The sequence below is a fragment of the Coenobita brevimanus genome, chromosome 50 (genome assembly GCF_032717465.1).
Source record: "Coenobita brevimanus isolate Jiangsu-jjx chromosome 50, ASM3271746v2, whole genome shotgun sequence".
Classification (NCBI taxonomy): Eukaryota; Metazoa; Arthropoda; class Malacostraca; order Decapoda; family Coenobitidae; genus Coenobita; species Coenobita brevimanus.
The window spans coordinates 19,030,257-19,044,434 of NC_137003.1; the positions used below are offsets into that span (position 1 = coordinate 19,030,257).

Genomic DNA, 14,178 nt, shown 5'->3' on the forward strand with positions numbered 1-14,178 from the left:
GCAATTGTAATAAATGGATAGTAAGCCATCTGTCTCTTGATTAATGTAGTAATGCATTCATATATATCAAAACATTAATTATTTAATTTTACCCGGCAATAGAATAAAACCAAATGAAATGGGAATACCAAACACAGCAAGTGCAAGGGTGAGAAGCATGAATTTCTGATTTTACTTTAAGTCCTTGAAATTTTAAGTAACCCACGAATTGCTCGACCACGACAATTTCACACTCTTTATTAATTTTTTACACAGGAGAATGAAGCGTGGTAAAACATTCTCGAAAACTGTGATGGCCCAACGTGCCAAGTTCGTGCAGCTCTGGGAGGAGGGACTGTCATTACGTGTCATAGCCGAGGTGACAGGCACCAGCAGCACCACAGTCAGGCGTTGGGTGAGGCGATGGTATAGAGACGGAGACCTGTCCACGAGGAAAACGGGGTTCAGGTCATCAGAGAAATCCAGGGACAAGGCTTTCCTTTTACCCCTAGCCGAAGCATATCTTGACGCATTGAGAGTCCACCCTTGCCCCTCACATCAGACGCGAACACCATATATCACAAGACTGCAAAGGCTTATGCCATCAGAATGCTATATATATTTCACCCAGTGTGTACAACTTTATGCGCATTATTATTTTTATCAACCATCACCATAGATATATAAAATGGACAGATCTGCCTCCCGAAATATACTGTATAATCAATATTAAGCAAATTATTTGATATTGGAGAATCTTACTTTAGAATTCTGGACAGTAGGTAAGACTAAGCGTATGTAGTTTAGGAGAGTAAGTAAATTTTAAAACACTTCAAAACCTGACTGTGCCACTTTATATATCGAGTTTTGTACCATTAAAAACTGTCATTTCCCCTTCCTTGCGATAACAATACCTTCATAGAGATACTGTAATTGATCCCTTCACTTTGCCAGAGTCTTCCTGAGCACAATAAATTATCTGATGACCTTGGGAATAAAATGGACAAAATACCATGGTATTAAACAAAAAAGTGGATATTTTAATACCCTTTAATCATTCTGATCTTTCTCTAGTTGAATAAGGTGTGTGTGTGTGTGTGTGTGTGTGTGTGTGTGTGTGTGAAATGAAGATTCTGCTCTATCTCCAGCCCGGGGGAATGAGGAAGATGAAGGTCTTGAAGATATGCATGTTCCTGATACACGTATTTCTCCTGCTGGACATTAATGGACTGAAGGTTTCAGGTAAGTAGCAATGCAGATTAATTCCAGGTAAGTGGAAATGTAGATTAATTCCAAGTGGGTAGCAATGCAGATCATTTACAAGTAAGTAACAGAGAAGATATATTAAAAGCTTTTTCACTCGTCCCATAATTTAGACATGCTTAGAAAAAACAAACATGATAATATTCACCAGTTTTGTTTGTGTGAACAGAACGAAAATGCTGTTCCTTGGTTCCTTAAGTATCTTTGCTATTGTTTCTATGAAATATTCTACAGACGGAGGGATGTAATCTCTTACTGACTCCTCAGTATTCTGTAACTTGTAGAGTCACCTGAAAGCAGCTTTATATCTAGTGAGCGGATGGTGTCTGCCCACACTTATCACAAAATAATAATTGAAATAATTATAATTATTATTATTGTATATGAGATATAATACCTAGTAGCTATGAATGCGTTAAAATTTCTATATATCTATAGCCCGACGCCCTGAACCCGCAAAGGGTGGCCGCAGACAAAACGCCTCCAAGTCACTCTGTCACCCACCATTTGACTACCCTCCCGCCAACTCACTCCCCTCTCCCTCATATACCTCTCAACTCCATCCCTCCACCTCATCCTCGGTCTCCCCCTCCCTCTCCCTCCCTCCACCTCACCTACATACACTCTGTTAGTCAGTCTTTCATTCTCTCCACATGTCCAAACCACCTCAGTGTATTTTTCCTTATCTTCTCAACCACATCCACATCCACCCTACAACGTTCCTTCACTTCTGCATTCGTCAACCTGTCCCTCCATGTCACTCCACATGCTCCTTTCAAGTAATTCATTTCCACTGCTCTCACTCTTGACTTGTTCCCCTCTTGCAAGGTCCATGCCTCGCTTCCATACTTCAGGGTAGGGATCATAATACTATCATGCAGTAACTTAACTTCCATACTTACCTCCCTATTTCTCATCACTGCTTTCAGTGAACCAACAACCTTCCTTCCGTGCTGTACCCTTTCATGCACTTCATGCCCCAAAGTTCCATCCTTAATCATCACACTACCCAAGTACTTGAATGCACTCACATTCTCCATATCCTCACCATCCAATCTCACTGTACATTCTGTGACTTCATTCCTCTCAAACACGATAACTTTACTCTTGTTTACATTAACTTTCAGCCTCCTCCTCCTACACACTGTCCCAAATTCATTCACCAAACTTTGCAACTCCCATTCATCTTCACTCAACAATACTGTATCATCAGCAAACAGCAACACTGGAATCTTCCAAATCTCATCTTCATTCATTAGAGCCACCCCCACATCCACTGTCCTACCTTGCACCTCCTTTACAACCCCATCCATATATATATAAAACAGCCATGGAGACATCACACAACCCTGTTTCAGTCCCACAATGAGATAAAAGAACTCACTCAGCTCATCATCCACTCGCACCGTAGCCCTAGCTCCTTCGTACAAACTCTTCACAGCATTCAACAGTTTCCCATCGACTCCATGTATCCTTAATACCTTCCACATACCTTGCCTATTTATTCTGTCATGAGGTTTCTCCAAGTTCATGAAGGCAGCATACACTTTCTTTCCCTTTTCTAGATACTTCTCCACTAAACATCTTAGAACAAATATCTGATCTACACACCCTTTTCCCTTCCTAATTCCCCCTTGTTCTTCTCCAACTAGCTCCTCTGTCATATGCCTAACCCTATCAATGAGTATTCTACCATATATTTTACCAGTCACACTAAGAAGGCAAGTACCCCTCTGGTTACCACATACTTCTCTCTCCCCTTTTCCTTTGTATAAAGGAACAATTATACCTGATTTCCAGTCCTTTGGAACCCTTCCCTCTTCCCAAACCAATCTACACAACTTCCATATCCACTCCACAACAATCTCACCCCCATACCTCAGCATTTCACCACACACTCCATCAATTCCTTGGGCCTTTCCCAACTTGATCTTCTTCATTGCTTCCACTACTTCCGTCCTACTGATCTCTTCCTCCCTCCTCTCATCTCTTCTTCTCCCAGCCATTCCCCAACCACTTATACTCGCACTGCTGTCACTCTCTACATTCAACAAATCCTCAAAGTGCTCCTTCCATCTCCTCAATTTCTCTCTCTTCTCCACCAGCAATCTATTATTCCTATCTTTCACTCCCCTACTATTTCCCCTTTCACACTGTCTTACTTTCTTTACCTCCTTCCAAAATAATTTCTTACTCTCCCTCCATTTCACACTCAGATTCCTCCCAAGCTCTTCATCCACTTTCTTCCTACTCTCCTTCACCAGTCTCTTCACCTCCCTTCTCCTGCTCACATATACCTCTCTCTTCTCTCTCATTTTCTCCCCTACCTCTACTCGCTAACCATTCACTATATGCCTTCTTCTTTTGTTCCACAGCTCGTTTCACCTCATCATTCCACCATGCCGTCCCTTGCACACCCTTGCATCTCCTCCTCACTCCACAAACCACCTCACACACTGTGCCTATCTCTTCCATAAATATCTTACATACCTCTTCCACACCTTCCATCTGCTCTAGCTCATACCTTCCCAATCTTTCTTCCACTATGCTCTTATACTCTGCCATTTTCTCACTATCTTGCAAATTCTCCACTCTTCTCACAGGAGCTGTTTCCTCCTGTCTTCCCCTTCGTCTCCTCATCCATTTTCTTTGCAGCTTTACCTTGGCCATCACTAAGTGATGGTCCGAGACTCCATTCCCCCACCCTCTCCACACTCTTGTATCCAACACTTGTCTTCTCATTCCCTCATCCACACATACGTAGTCTATCATTGCCTTTCGTTCAACAAGTTCACCATCCATCCTCCTCATTACTCTCCATGTATACCGATGGATCATCTTATGTGGAAAGTAGGTGTTGGCTATTGTCAACCCCTTACCAGCACAGATGTCCACCAAAGCACTACCATTCCCATCTACATCAGCTGGCACACCCCACTGACCAACCGGTTACTCCATCCACTCGTACATTCCCAACTTTGTCATTCATGTCTCCAATCAAAAGCACTCTCTCGCTCCTCTCAAATTTGTCCATACATGCTTCTACTCTCGCCCAAAACTCATCTTTCACTCTTGCCATTCGGTCCTCTGTCGGAGCATACACACATACAATCGCCCATGCTTGTATACCTACTTTCATCCTCACCCATACAATCCTTGCACCCACTGTTCCATACTCTCTTATATTCTCCTTCCACTTCTTGCTTATCATCAGACATATCCCCTCTCTTGCCCTCTCATTCTCATTAGCTCCCACACATATACCTAAACCATTTTCCCATTCTCTCATCCTTTCACCTTTCCATTTAGTTTAAGTCAATCCACATATATCCACTCTTGCATCCTCAAGCACCTGAACAATCTCCCTCTCTTTCACTTCATCATTCACTCCTCTCACATTCCACGTTCCCACCCTCAGAATGTCCTTTGTCCATTCCTTAGTCGTCAACGTATGGTCCGTCCTGGTCCGAGGCACTTTATTCGCTTGTTAGTTAGTTCTTTTTATGGGGTGGGGCATTAACCCACCACCAACCCTTTTAGTCGCCTCGTACGACAAGCAGGGATATTGGGGGAGTATTCTTGAAACCCTCCTACCCCCAGGGGGGGTAAAAACACATTTTCATAATTATAATCTATATATGTAACAACAAATGACACCTGACAGACACATTATATAATTCAGATGGGAATGATGAAGTGGCCACGGTTGGGGCACTGAATGCTGTACTTACACCAACACAGCATTCTGATTCCTTCGTCTTTATTGTCATCAACAACAATTTACCAGTAAGTAGCACAGAATAAATGGTTTTACTAATAATCCAATAATTCTTGAATACTGTACTGGTTAGGAGTTTTAGTTTTTCATTAAAAAATGATTATCAATATTTTTTTTTTTTTAAGCATCCTTGATGTTAGTTTGCAGGTGTGAGTGGTGTTGTTGCGCCGTGGGGTTTGGGGGTGTTCAAAGTGGCGGTGGACGGCCAGGACGCTAACGTGACGCAGGCACAGCTCTCCCGGGTGGTCAGTCAGGCACGCCAGGTAGGTCACTTTCACATTAATGCTGAGGCGGGTATGTCACTTTCACATTACTGCTGAGATGGGTAGATCACTCTGAAATTACTGCTGAGGTCGGTAGGTCACTCTCACACTACTGCTGAGGAGGGTGATTCACTCTCACATTACTGCTGAGGAGGGTAGGTCACTCAGTATTACTGCTGAGGCTGGTAGACCACTCTCACGTTACTGCTAAGGCTGGTAAGTCACCCTCATATTACTGCTGTGGCAGTTAGGTCACTCTCATATTAATGCGGAGGCGGGTTGGTCGCTCTCACTTCACAAACATCCATGTACAAAAAGGTTTTTCTGAAGTGACATCACCATGAATGCCCTGGTGTGAAGATCAGCAGCCTGGAGTAACTGCATGCAGTGTCAACATTAGAACAAAGTTGCTATTGATGCTGCTTTACCCTGGTCTGTCTGGCCGAAGAGCTCCGTCTAAAACATATTAGCAACTGTTTCTGTGGGACCGTCCAACGAGTAAAACATATACACAGTAAAAGGAACTGGTGCCCCCTTGTGGCAGACAGTGCCTCACCAGGGTCGGCCCAGGGTCCATCCCCACAACGATGTTTAGGACTATACTTTGAGGTCTGGCTAGTGGATGGACGCCACATGTGCTTCGTTTCACCCAGAGTACACAGCGCCAACACGTGTAGGCTCCTCCTCTGCGCCTTTAAGCACAATGAAAGACATCAACAGAAGAGGCAGATGATGAATGGTAGACACAGTGTCTTGGTCCAAGAAAATCGTTGAAAAGGCGTGTGAGTTCTGCTGTCCTGAACTCAATTACAGGAATGATGTTATGGGATAGGAGATTCGCCACCAAAGGTATTTTCTGTCCCTGGTCAAAGGTATACAGTAGATTCAGTTACGAAATAATTAATTTTAATCTAAACACGGTACAGATACTTTTGCTTTGCATTCACTAAAAGGTGAGGTATCATTAAACTGATACTATTAACACCTATCCAGTAGTAATTAATAATATTTCTTTATTCTGCTTAATATGGCTGAAGTAACAAACCTTTCAATATCGTATAAGTGAATGCACAGCTTGAATTTGGAAAGCAGAGTACTTTAAAAGCACCACTTTTATATTTTCTGTTGATTGGTATATGAATCAAATACTTAGTGTCATAACTAAAGTATTTTTTGACTACAAAGGAGTAAGCCTTGCAAATTTTATTATTTGCAAAGTATAGCCTGACGATGTTTAACTGAACCTACATGTAAGGTAAGTGTCACTTTATTCTCCACACTGATGGCATAGTCCATATTTTTGTTTATTGGAAGTCATTAATATATTAGTGTTAAATATTGCATTGTGCTCCATAATTTGTATAAAATTGTTAGCATTAATAAACACTCTCGTAATCTTGCATTTATGGACTGTACACTCATATATTAAGTGTTGGCACCAGCAGCTGCGGCAGGTGTCACGGTCCGTGACGGTGGTGGTGATGAGTGACGACCCAGCCTTCCTCTCCGCCTTCATCCAGTTGTCTCTCAATGTTTACCTCCTGGTGTGGTCAACGAGGCTTATTGTTCTCACTCGTCTACCACTTTTCCGCCTCCATCATCTCCGCAAGAGTCTGGCTGTGACAAACTCCATGTTGCTCATTATCTCCACTGTGCCAAAGCCTAAGTTAGCTGAAACTTTAGACTTATCAGTAATTGTAATATATGATTTGTCCATCTGGTTAACCTTTTTCATGAGCAGGAAGGTTTATATCCATTAATTATCTCCCTTCTGTTCTGTTATTCTTTTTTGTACACTTAAATAACATAACACGCATTTGTAAGCCATTTCTGTTTGTTTTTAGGGGGGGGGGAGATTTATCATTGTTATCATCTTTTATAGGAAGGTATTTTCTCATTCGTGAAGTATTTCCTAATTTCCTTTGCCATGACTTATTGCAGGTGCAGTGTATATATAGAAGAGCCCTATAGGTCCCTCGAGAACAGTCCAATACTGATCGCCTTCTGTACTGCTCAGCGAAACCTTACACTCACCTCTCATTTCTCTCTCTTCCCGGAGAAACACAACACGTGAGTTTTCTCTCTCTCTCTCTGTGTGTGTGTGTGTGTGTGTGTGTGTGTGTGTGTGTGTGTGTGTGTGTGTGTGTGTGTGTGTGTGTGTGTGATGTTTACTGAAATAAGTTTATAAAAAATCCTGGTATACTCGTATTATAACAACATCTAATAATTTCTTACTGTTCTATGAGCTTTACCTCGTTATACAACTTCGTTATGGACATCAGAGAGGGTCTGATGTTCATCACACAGAAACTGTCCTTCCCACAGACACAAGTTCACAATGCCAGACTGCAATAAGGTCTTGGTTCCTTTCTTCGGTGCCATCACATAATAAAACTAACCAGCAAACCACTTCACCTTCACTATACTGAAGTCCCTCTCACCATAACACAGTAATTCGCCTCATATATCCCATCCTTACTAAGCGATCAAACCTCACTCTAACCCCAACAAGAGATCTCTACACACCCGGCTGAAACATCTGAATTCCTGCAATTCACTGGGGTTTACTTCTAAATTAACCTGTCTCTACAACAGGAAGAACAACGGAGGAAGAAACCGGTACTGTACACGGAAAAAAATCATCTCACATATTGCCAGTACGTAGTGGTATGCTGCCTGGCTCACACCTGAGAGTCCCGAGTTCACTTCCTGTCATATTGGCAATATGTTAGAAGAACAACATTGTTAGGGACATATTATTTTGAAGAAAGTTCGAAACACTTTTTAAAAGCGAACAAATATTCTCCCAGAAAGAAAAAATATATATATACTATAAACAGAACAGTATAGCAAAAAAAAAAAAAAAAAAAAAAAAAGAGCGTGCACTCACTACACAACGAAATTTAAAATTTTCGTTTCCCTGATTGCATTAACTTTTGTTTTCGGTAGGCTGTCACAGCGCCCTCAGCTGCTAGTAGCGAGATTGTTAGTGATGTCGCTCACCAAGACAGTAAATGACCCCACGGCACCCGGGGGAAAAAGAATTGTTGACCCGAGGGAAAGTCTGGCAGAAACTGTTGCCAAAGCCATGAATTTTACGTAAGTTTAAGATTTCTATGCACGTTGTGACTGTCAGTTATGTGCAAGAATATTATTAACCAATGCAGTGTACAGATTATGTTGCAGGTTTGTGATTTCTGTGATTTCAAAGAGTTATGTATAAATGTAGACACACGGGTGAGGCAGAATGCTTTTGGACTCTACCACTTTAAGCAGGTATAGTCTGAAGTGGTCAGCCAGTCTGTATTAGACAGGTTTCTGGATAAAACGAGTTCAGGATATATATATATATATATATATATATATATATATATATATATATATATATATATATATATATATATATATATATATATATATATCCTGAACAGAATAAAGTACGTCGAGGCTGTTGATGGTTTCTTTGGTGCACTGCAACCCAATGGTTCCTGGAATGGTATGGTTGGTATGATACAGAGAAAAGTAAGTATAATAACAGATAAATATATATGAGTGTGTGTATTTGTCTCTGTACATGTGTTTGTGTGTATGTGTGCATCAGTGAGTCCAAGATGGAAAGATGAATATTGTCTGCATAATGGTTAAAATGATGGAAGGAATAGTTTTTTCTTATTTCTGAATGGAATAATTATAGTTCTCTTTCTTTTGTCTCCCACATCTTCATTTTACGTAGTTTCAGTGCTCACCTCCACTTCCAGCGATCCTCCCCATTCACGATTCATCTGGTGAATAAGCTTAGATCTCCCCTGTTCTTGATAACTTAGGGAACTGGGCGGGACTCAGACAGCACTTCCTTGACTTTTCTCAGAAATATTATTGACAGAATGACATAGAACCATTTGATTGTGTTGGAAGCCTGCAAAAAAACTTTTACTTTAACAAAAATGTGGAAAAAAAAAAAAAATGGATCCGTTCTTCTCGATACGCCCCAATGCATTGCTTTAAAAAGTGGAGGCCAGAGACAGGAAATGCAGATGGTGGATGACAAATTCAAAGCTAATCAGTAGTATGTCATGAAGGGTTAAGAGTACCGGTTAATTCTTGTGTCCGTTGGATAGCAAAAGGGTGATAGTAAGAGCCATCTTTATCATTAATTTATATCTGGCTTCAGAGAATCTAATATTAAACATGAGGAGGATAATGTAATGCCCACAAGTCAGCCCTAACAGACAAATGTAGCCAACTAATTTAAGGACACACAGATTAGCGGTTTCTACATTTTCTTTGGCATTTATAATATTGATCTTACGACGCAAGAAGAACAATCCATATTTTAAACATTTGTCTGTTATATACCCGAACTTTTTCATTGTATTAGTGTCTGGTGATGAAGTTTTATATCCACAGGAAGTCGAATTTTCTACAGGACCCTTCATGATAAACGCTGCCCGCTCTGCAGTGATAGACTTAACTTTTCCCATGAATATCGAACAACATGCTGTGGTCGCACGCAAAGGAACCCCTGAAGTGGACCCCTGGGGTTTTGTTCTGCCACTGGGACCTTTTGTGTGGCTGGCCATCCTGACGTCGCTGCTGGGGATGTTGGTTGTCATGGTGCTGCTGCCTTCGTGCTTCCCAGCCAAAGCAAACAGGCAGACCAGACTACCCCTTAAAACAGCAAACTGTGTTCGAGTGCTCTTCTTCCAAAGTAAGACATGTTTACAATGGTACCTTTCGAAAAACACATTTATAGCCGTATTGTAAGTTGCATAGAGGGCTTCGCAACGCCTCTCCCTTGCTGATTTAATTTGCATATGACTCCTCAGCTGCATAAAGTTACATCCTTTGTGGCAATAATGGAGAACCGTTTTCATTAAGTTTCGTCAGCATTTACCAAGCACATACAAGTCTCCCTGCAACAAAGACGTGACGGACACCTCAAGTTGGTGGTGGTGGGAGCGTGTGTTGCTGGGGGTGTGGATGCTGGTGATGCTGGTGCTGACAGACAGCTACGCCGGCAACCTAATGTCCATGCTGGCCGTTAGATACATCCCTATGCCCATCCAGTCGCTTAAGGACATCATCAACAGTCCAGTCTCTGTTATGCTTCCAAGAGGGACTGCTATTGACCAGGCTATGGAGGTAAGTGAGTCTCCATCAAAAACTATTAAATGATGTATACTACTGAATCTACCTATCTATGTATCTACAAGCTGACTATCTATCAATCTCTGTCTCTCTGTGCCTTTCTATCTATTTGACTGTAGCCAGACGCCTTAATCTCGTAAGGGATGGCTATAGACAAGTCGCCTCCATGTCACCCTGTCCGTCAGTAGGCTACCTCTCGCTTCAACTCACCCCTCCCCTTCTCTCATATATCTTTTCACCCACATTCCTCCATGATTCAAAATACAGTAGATTCTCAGTAAATTAAAGCCGAACAGAGCAACCCAGTCTTTGCCGCCAAACAGAGCTGAAATACAGATAACAATGATAATATCTTTTTCTCTTCGATGGTGAGTTGTTTACCTCCACAAGGAGGCATATGTTTTAAGCCGCATTGGTTTGTTTATTTGTCTGTCTGCTTGTTAGCAGGGTTACTCAAAACGTTATGAACGGATTTTGATGAAATTCTGTTGAAGGGTGGGCCGTCAGCAAACGAATAAAAGATTAAATTTTGGGCCGGATCTGGATCCGGACACGGAGTGTCCCGTGCAATATCTGCAAAAGTTCTCAATGAATTTCAATGAAATTTTGTGGAAAGGTGCACCATGGACCAAAAAAGAATTGTTGAATTTGGGGGGCTGATAGAGATCCAGATTCTATATCCGCGGATCCGGATCCGGATCCAGATTCTTTTCAATGGCAATGACACAGGCGGAGCTACGAGCTCTATGAGCACTTTCTAGTTCTTCTTTTATTCGTGCTCTTGCTTCGTCTAAAATTGCCATCTGCCCAATTTTACTGCTGAGATGCAGCAACCAGTTAACACTACAACTCAGTCCTAGTCATCAAGAAATGCTATGGAATGGATGTAGAACATTACCATTCTGGCCAGATTTAAGTGTCATAAAAATATCAATATAACCAAAAAAACACTAATTAGTTCGTGATAGAAAACATCAAGGCACCAGCGATACTGTTAATGACTTGTGTTCTATCAAATAGAATGTTGAACGTCATTAATGTGTGTTCCATTAACCAGAATACCCAGCGTTATTAATCCATGTTCCATTAAATAGGACGTCGAGAGTGGCATCGCGGAGAGACAGGTGATGCTTGAACTGCATCGAAGAGGCAAAGTCAAGCCCATCCACAGTTCAGAGCTCAAGAAAGGGCTGGAGGTGGAAGTGCGGCAGGGTGAACACACTCTCATCATACCAGAATCTAATTTGAGGATGGCCATTGCGGACGACTTTTCAGCAACCGGTGACTCAATTGCTCATTCTTCAGGTGTCATTTTCTCAATTTGTATTGATATTTATTTTTAATACATTCAACTTTCAAAGCTTCCCTGACATAAGTAACTTTCCGTTTACCCTCCATCTGATTTTTGCTAACAGATGCTTGGGCAATGGGTATTGTATTAACATTATGTCTGCAGCTGATGGTATATTGTATAAGTTTATATATATTGTACACCTGCGACATTTCTACATTACATACCTAACTACAAGTTCGAACTGCTGAATGTGAGACTTCTGAAAATGAAGCAGCTGCCACACAACACTCTAACTCATTTGTCTGGTAACTGTGTGAGGAGGGGAGGGTGGGGGATGGTACTGGAGGGGGAGGTAAAGAGGTTTGGGGCATATCCAAGCGTCTAACCCTTTAATGTTGTTAGTTATAGAGACTGCATAGAAATTTCTGTTGCCTGTCCTATTTATTCTCTATGAACTTTGAAAATTAAGCATATGAATATACATCAGGCGACACTCAATGACAGTAATCAATATGGACTTTTTCACATTATCCACACCTATTTTTCGATATCCATAAAGAGAAAAGCTTGAGTTGACGATCAGACTTTGATATATAAAAGATTCCGCTGGGTAATAATCCTACAATCTCACCTCAGCCACTGGAAAGTGTCAAACTTTACCTAACATCAATCGGTTCTTTTATATCAGGTGTCTGTGATTTTTACATGGCTCGAGATAAATTCCTTTTCTGGATGGCCGGGATGGGTGGTCAGAAGGGCAGTCCTCTGGTGCCTGCCATGAGCCGCAGGTGAGTCGCTTCCCCACACTACCACACCTACAACAGTGATAAGGAACATAGGCCAAGAAATTAACGATAAACAGAGGTAAGAACTTGAATTCTGTGTGTTTGTCTGTCCCACCCAACATTTCCACTTGTCAGGAATGGATTACCTACAAATTACCAACAGTTAACGTCTTGAATTGAGGGCGTATGATAAACGTAATCTTCCTTCTTTTATCATAAGATATTCTTAAGCTTTGGAAGTGCTTTAAACTAGATTAGTTACATATGGCATTCACTAACCCGTTCAATCCGAGGAATCTGTCTTATGGTAAATAGGAAGTCTGGTGAGAACAAGAACAGAATATACATCATGTCTCTGGACTGAAAGGGTTATTCACACATTCTCTTGTTGAGCATCGTTAGTCTTCAGTTTGGCATCACACGCCAGCAGTCATAAAGAAAAATAATAATCAACTTTACTGTCACACCAGCTGTCAAGAAAGACGACAGTCATTAGTATTGATCAATCAAAAGCAAAAAAGTGAAGCAACTGGGGTAAACCGTAAAATACTATGGCCCTTTTGTCGATGGTTCTAACAGCTTTGGTTAAACCGTGTTATGTAAATATATACTGTTTGTATATAATTTTAGCAGGCTTGGTTATGATTAACATCTGATCAGGTAAAGGATAATGTCTATCTTCCCTGAAATTTTCATCATCATATATGCTAACCATTTGTTTTACCAATACCAACTTCATTTTCATTCCTAAAATATTTAAAGGAGTTCTAAAAATTCAGGAATAGTCCAAATGACTTGCAAATTTTATTATTTGACTCTGATGGTATATTACACAGCACTCGCTAAAATGCCCACAAATATATAGAATGGTGACGACTTAGTGTGACAGGCGGCGAGAAACTGATAACTAAACCAATGCAGGAATGCCAATCACAGATCTACAAATTCACTGCATCATTGACTGATTAATTTTGCTCCACAGGGTTCTAAGAGTGAAGGAGGCGGGGTTGTACCTGCAGTGGATCAGGTTTCAGACCCCAAATTTCACAAAATGCTTAATACTTCCCAACAAAGTCGCCGCCATGTCATCTCTCGGCATTTCCAACATATGGGTAAAGTAAAAAACATTCATCACCTTCCCATTAGTAAGAGTGTATAATCAGGGTTTGGCATCCATTTTTAATTTGACAGCCTGTGTGTGTGTGTGTGTGTGTGTGTGTGTGTGTGTGTGTGTGTGTGTGTGTGTGTGTGTGTGTGTGTTTCACAGAATATTGATATCTATCTTTCTCTGTTCAAAGGGAATGCTGGTGTTGTTAGTAGGGGGTTGGAGTGTCAGCGTTGCGGTCTTCGTACTGGAAACTCTCTACTTTCATCACCTCAAGTAACGTCATAAAAACTACACCCTTTTGACTCCAACTTGGCCTGATATTGTCATCTCTCCATCTTGACTGCTGAAGTGTAGCAAAAAATTTACGCTAGAATATAAAGCTATTTACGAAAAATAAAATGGGAAAAAGGATATAGGACCAAGGCATTGTCCCGAACTGTCACTGAGGTATGTAAAACAAACTGCAAAAGAGCAAAAATCTGGGCCAAGTTAAAGTGAGGAAATAATGACAATTGTCGTTATCGTTCAAGGACGCACTTAGTTTTCTACTGATAGAGCAC

The 14,178-nt window shown here is 41.2% G+C and overlaps 1 protein-coding gene across 1 annotated transcript; it reads left to right on the top strand.

Annotated features, from left to right (window-relative positions):
- The first annotated feature begins 1,136 nt into the window (after window positions 1-1,136).
- On the top strand, window positions 1,137-12,226 carry LOC145399693 (uncharacterized). The gene is made up of 10 exons (XM_080272240.1): window positions 1,137-1,221; window positions 5,168-5,283; window positions 6,729-6,949; window positions 7,225-7,353; window positions 8,233-8,382; window positions 9,455-9,485; window positions 9,691-9,991; window positions 10,208-10,425; window positions 11,526-11,712; window positions 12,213-12,226. Exons 1-10 carry the CDS (start codon window positions 1,137-1,139, stop codon window positions 12,224-12,226), a joined length of 1,452 nt encoding a protein of 483 aa, XP_080128366.1.
- Window positions 12,227-14,178: the final 1,952 nt, after the last annotated feature.